This window comes from Gracilinanus agilis, chromosome 4 (genome assembly GCF_016433145.1).
Source record: "Gracilinanus agilis isolate LMUSP501 chromosome 4, AgileGrace, whole genome shotgun sequence".
NCBI lineage: Eukaryota > Metazoa > Chordata > Mammalia > Didelphimorphia > Didelphidae > Gracilinanus > Gracilinanus agilis.
The window spans coordinates 174,508,032-174,514,031 of record NC_058133.1 but is presented as its reverse complement, the minus strand read 5'-3'; the positions used below and the strand labels follow the sequence as shown (position 1 = coordinate 174,514,031).

At 46.7% G+C, this 6,000-nt stretch overlaps 1 protein-coding gene across 1 annotated transcript in view; it reads right to left on the bottom strand.

Moving 5' to 3' along the window:
- Nucleotides 1-590: 590 nt before the first annotated feature.
- Nucleotides 591-6,000, bottom strand: part of TBX4 (T-box transcription factor 4) — a 45,484-nt gene continuing 40,074 nt past the window's right edge. Inside the window, exons 7-8 of the mRNA XM_044674045.1 lie at nucleotides 5,455-5,690; nucleotides 591-1,210 (exon numbers count right to left, since the gene is read on the bottom strand). Of these exons, the coding sequence (XP_044529980.1) occupies nucleotides 591-1,210; nucleotides 5,455-5,690 (856 nt within the window). The remainder of the gene's footprint in view (nucleotides 1,211-5,454; nucleotides 5,691-6,000) is intronic.

Below are 6,000 nucleotides of genomic sequence, written 5' to 3'. Positions count from 1 at the left end.
AATTCTAAATTGAAAAAAAAAATAGAAAAATATGTTAAGGTACCTGCCATCTCCCTGACCCTGCTTGACTTCCCTAAGGGTTTTCCTTTCCTGGATCTCTGAGGGGCTCACCAGGAGCCAAAAACCAAAACTGTGGATGGCCCTTTCCCAAAACTGTGCCGGATCAGATTCCAGACTGTGTCTATAATCTCCCCAAACCATGGTAATCCATCCCTGAAATGACACGCATATTTCCTTCTGGATGAGGCCCCAGCCTCTGGGCGAACCAGGATTGTGCTGTGGAAACCTCCTAAAGATGCCCAAGCCCCACCAACCCTCCCACCCCAACTCCCACCCTTTTGGGGATGGCCAGAGATCTGCCAGACTGCGCTGGACTGAAGGTACTTCTTTGGTCATTGTTGGGCCTTCATGCCATGGCCCTAGCTGTGGGTGGGGAAGTGGGTGCTCTCCAAAGGCACCCTTCCCCTCCTTGGAAAAACACACAGCTGTGGAGGTTTCTTTCTAGTGCAGGCTACTCCCGGGGGGTTAACACTGGATTAACATGGTCCTGGATCAGGAACACTGTCTGGTGGCAACGTGGGACCTCAGAGTCATCCATCAGTCCAGTTCTCCACAGTCCCCATTCCTGAATGATACTGTAAGGAGGATTCCCGGGACAAGGAGAAGCTTTGGGAGTAGAGGAATTCATTGGCAGCAGCGTTCAGGTGTGGGGATGGGGGCTTCCTCTCACACACGGGGGGCAGCCCACGATCTCTTGGAAACGAGGTGGACGGCCCTCGCTCCCGGGCCTGGGCCTGGGAGAGCTGGTTATAGATGCTGAAGTGGGTGTTCCCCGGAGGCTGGGAGCTCTGCGTGGACACGGAGGGGAGCCGGGGCATCATAGTGGTGGCAGTAAAATGAGCGGGGAAGGGCTGGTAAGGCACAGTCTCCATTGTCTGAACACTGTAGCTGGTGTACGGGGCCACCGACGTCCACATATTACAGCTCAGCGGGGGCGGGGGCAGGTCATCCACGGCCGACACTCCGGCGATCTCGGCCCCGGAACCCGAGTACATGCAGGCTTCCCGAGGGGTTACCTCGCTGCAGTAGGAGGGACTCAGCATCTGCTGGTCGTAAGGGGGCGGCGAGCGGAAGTAGTGATCGTCTCCCACGGAGGATGAGGCTTCCAGATAGGAGCGTTTGCAGGGTAAGTCCAGGTGCCTGGTGCTGTCTGCAGTGGGACAAACATCCCTTTAGGCAAGAGCCATTCCCGCGCGCCCACCCACCCAGTTATGTTCCCCTGGGAATCTCACGTCACCCCTGCATTTGTCATTTTATACCTCCTCCGAGCTGCCCTTCTGTGGTTCTGGGAGGAAACAGAGCCGGCAGGCGGAGTGATAGTTTGTGCTCACACTTCATAGATGGACAGAGCTGGGCTGGGGCAGAACGGAAGAGGAAGAGGAGGAAGAGGAGGAGAAGGGGTGCAACTTAATGGTCATCTGTGGACCAGAAAGCTTGTGACTTGCCCAAGCATGTGACCAACCGAGGATTCCAGCCTAACTCCTAACTCCAAATCGGGTGCTCTTCCCACTGAGCCATGCTTCCAGCTCTAATTTGGAGGAGGATATTTTACGCTAGGGCCCCTGCGGGGTACAGTGACTAGAGCCCTGGGCAAGTCACTTATCACTGTTGGCCTCAGTTTCCTCATCTGTAAAATGAACTGCAATAGGGAATGGCAAACCACCCCAGTATCTTTACCAAGAAAACCCAAAATGGGGTCACTAAGAGCTGGAGGCAAGTGAAAATGACTGAACAACAAAAAATTGAAACTCATGTTTATATAGCAAATATATACAACCCTAGGAAGTGGTACCTCCATGGTATCCTTCCCTCCCCTGCAGTTTCCAGGTGATAACTACTCGGTGGGGAGATGGCTCAATCAAGGCCTCTGGCCCCCACCACCTTGTTTTCCCCAAAGTTCTGAATAGTTGAGAACTCGTACACATGAGGACTTGTGGGCAGAATACTTAAAGACAGGGCCACCCCTGCCCCAGGAGTTGGCTTGGTGAGAAGACAGCTTGGATTTGTTTGTGCCACGCTGCACTGATAAACACAAGCCATATTGGATTCCCTGGGTCCTCCCTCAGGCATACAGGCTCACACTTCCTGTCCAAAGTGACCACTCTGCTCCATGACCCAGATAGGACTTTTCCTCCCTCCAAACAGTCAGAGTCAGGGTGCTTTTGTAATGACCCCTTTGGTCAAATTCAAGTACCTATCCCTTTTCAGATGGTTCATCATGCCTTCTTCCTGTCCCTATGAACAGGTAGCTAGATTAACCAGAGTGTCTTGTTGAAAGCTATAGATGTACTTCAAGATAAGACAACAGAATGGGCCATGGAACAGAAGGGGGAGAAAGGGAAATTGCCTCTTCTTTTTTTAAACAAAACCCTTACCTTCCATCTTAGAATCAGTACTGAGTATTGGTTCTAAGGCAGAAGAGTGGCAATGGCTAGGCAATTGGGGTTAAATGATTTGCCCAAAGTCACAGAGGTAGGAGGTGTCTGAGGCATATTTGAACCCAGGACCTCTTGCCTCTAGGCCTGGCTCTCTATCTACAGAGCCACCTCGATGCACCAGAAAAGCTACTTTTAAAATGCCCTTGCTTTTGGGACTACCCACATAGCATGACAGGTGGAAATCAAGAATTGAAAAGAATCTCAGAAAGTCATGGGATGAGAGATTTAACTGGAAGGAGCTTTAGAGGTCATTGAGTCCAACTCCCTCATTTTATAGGCATCTCAGAGAGATTAAAACTTGCTCAGTTACTCAGTAAGTGCCCAAATCAGGATTTGAACTCAGATCTATCTGACTCCAAATCCAGCATTCCATCTGCTTCACCATTATTGCTGCTCATTTTATAGGCTAACCCCACCCTTCAATGAAGAGATGAGGAAACTGAGGCCAAGTTCCCTCAGGCAGGGATAGTCAGAGGTGGGATCATGACATTCATCCTGGTTATTCTGACTCCCAAGTATGCCATACTTCCTCTACATCTACAGTTCTCCCCCTTCCGAGCAGTGTGCTATCATCCTTTTCCAGGTGTTTCTTGTCTGACCCATTCCGGGCTCCTTAAATTTATTACCTACCTCACAACAGGGAACTATTTGACTCTCCATATGATGATCATCAGTTGAGTTATGATGAAGGCTCATGGCAAGGGAGCCCAAAGGCACCTCTTATAGCCTGAGAGTTTTATTATGGGAGAACAGCCTAAATTTTTGTTCTGCTTTTCCCTTGCTGTGGTATATAGCACTTTCACAGAGAGCACCTCACTGGTCTTGGGAGATGATTAGAAATAGGCAATATCACTATCCCCATTCTATAGTTGGAAGAACTGAGGTCTAGAAAGGATTAAGGATAGGCTCTGAGTCCATAACAGAATCATGGTTTATAGGATCATTAATCTAGAGTTGGAAGGACCCAGAGAGGTCCTCCAATCAGAACTCTCCTCTTTCATGGGCCTCACCAAAGATTGTACAGGCATCCCCAGCACAGAACACTATCTAGCATATAATAAATATGTGCTTATCGTCTGATTAAGTAGCAGAGCTGGAATGTAAGCCATGCCCTTTGACTCTCAATTCAGTGCCATTTTGTACTATACCACCATTGCCTTGAAGACCATAGGAAAAAAGGTCTCATCTTTTTCATGTAAGAGAAAGAAAGGTTCAGAAGGTATAAAAAAGCCTCTAGAAAATCAACTTTTGTCACTTTCCTTCCCAGATACCTATCCTCGATCCTTTTAAACACTGCACCATCCCTTACAGGTCCATGAGTGAACAAATAAGCAAAAAGAACCCATCTGGATTACCTTCAATAAGAGGAGAAGGAGGAAATCAGTGGAAATCATCCAGGGACCAACCAGTCCAATCCCTCACTTCACAGATAAAGGAACTGAGGCCCAGGGAGGGACTTGTGGAAGGTCCCAAAGGTAATGTCAGAGTCAGAATTTGAACCCAGACCTTCTGACACAAGCCAGTGCTCTTTCACTGTTTCATTCAGGGACTCAGGGGATAGAGTACTAGACCAGGAGTTGGAAAGATTTGAGTTCAAATCCAACCTCAAAACACTTAGCAGCTGTGGGATTAAACATCTCAAGTTTAATAGGGATAATAATAGACCCTACCACATGCTACTATAAAATAAGGAACAAACAAGATCACATATGTAAAGGACTTTGCAAACCTTCAAGGGCTGTATTTTGTTGTTGTTATTCAGTTGTTTCAGTCATGCCTGACTCTTCCTGACTCTATTTGGGGTTTTCTGGGCAAAGATACTGGAGTAGTTTGCTCTTCTCTTCTCCAGCTCATTTTACAGATGAGGAAACCAAGGCAAACAGGGTTAAGGCATTTGCTCAGCCCTATAGATATTGGCAATTATTATTTCCATCAGCTTCTGACTGAGATAGCCCATGGATCTCATTCTTATCAAGTGTTTTGGCCCATTCCTATACCAAACCTTTGCCAAGAGCCACCAGTTTAGGGCAAAATTGCCTTGAGTTTCAAAGATAGGCAGCCAGAAAAACCAAGGAGGCAGTATGGTGCTGCCTGGTGGGTCTTGAAACTAAAGAGAAAGAGGAAAATAGCCACTGTGAATAAGAGAGCCAGCTGGGCCTGGCTTCATCCTACTCTATTCTCAGGTGATGAAAAGTTAGTAACTGGAATAGATTGGGGTAGAGAAAATTCTAGCTAATCCAAGAATTCGTCACCTGCGGTCTGTGAACTTGTTCGTTTACTTTTGTTTTTTAGTCCTTTGATAACTTTTTTTAACCTTTACCTTCTGTCTTGGAGTCAGTACTAAGTATTGCTTCCAAAGCAGAAGAGTGGTAGGGGATAGGCAATTGGGGTTAAGTGACTTGCCCAGAGTCACATGGCTAGGAAGTATCTGAGGCCAAATTTGAACCTAGGACCCTTGTCTCCAAATCTGGCCCTCAATCCACTAAGACACCAAAGTTGCCCAAACTTTTGATAATGTTATTTCAGTATAATTGGTTTCCTTTCTTTGTAAGCTTTCTTTTATGCTCTCTATCCACTGAACCATCTGGATGCCTCCCCCCGCCCTTTTAATCTGAATTTTAATACCAAATAAATGGATTTAAAAACATGATTCTGATGAGGGGACCCATGATCTTCAACAGTTGACCAGAAGGGTTCATGACACCAAAAAAGTTAAAAAACCCTGATCTAATTAATCAGTCAATAAGCATATATTAAGCACCTACTATATGCTAGCCACTGGGGATAGAAAATAAAAATAGAGATAAAAGATATGTTAGCCCCTAGGGACATAAAGAATGAAACAATCCCTAGCCAGAATGAACTTCCATCTTCCATCCATGTATCGATCCCTTCTTCCTTTCTTCCTCTCCTCCAACCCTCCCAGGATTTTCAGGTCTGAAAAGTGGTCACTTACCTCGTCTCTTCAGGCAGTGATAGAACAGCCCCGAGTCTCTCTGCCCTGGGAAGGTGTTAAGGGGTAGATCTTGCCCTTCGGCGGCAGCAAATTGCATGTGTGCCCCATTCTCATACTGATAATGTTGGAGCGCCTGATGGGCTCCGTGCAAGGGGCTTACATCAGGCTTAGCAGAAAGCTGAGTGGAGACAAGTCTTTGCCTCATGATGCTTTTAGAAATCACTGGATATTCTTTGCTAGAGAGAGAAGAAAGGAGAAAAAGATAAAGAAAAACCCATTCATACTTGTAGAAGGTGTCCTTGTTCCCAAAGCTCGTTCACATTGTTTCATTTCATCTTCACAATTCTGAGACAGTTAGGGCAGATATTATTTTACAGACAAGGAAACTGAGGCCCATAGAGGTTAAATAATGTGCCCTGGTCCACGCAATTCATAAGCGGCCAAACTGAGACTATGGACTACTTCAGGACTCTTCCCTGGAAAAAATATTCTCCACCCCATTCCCCCATGAAGGACATGTTGAATGTTGCCTATGGACCATTGAAG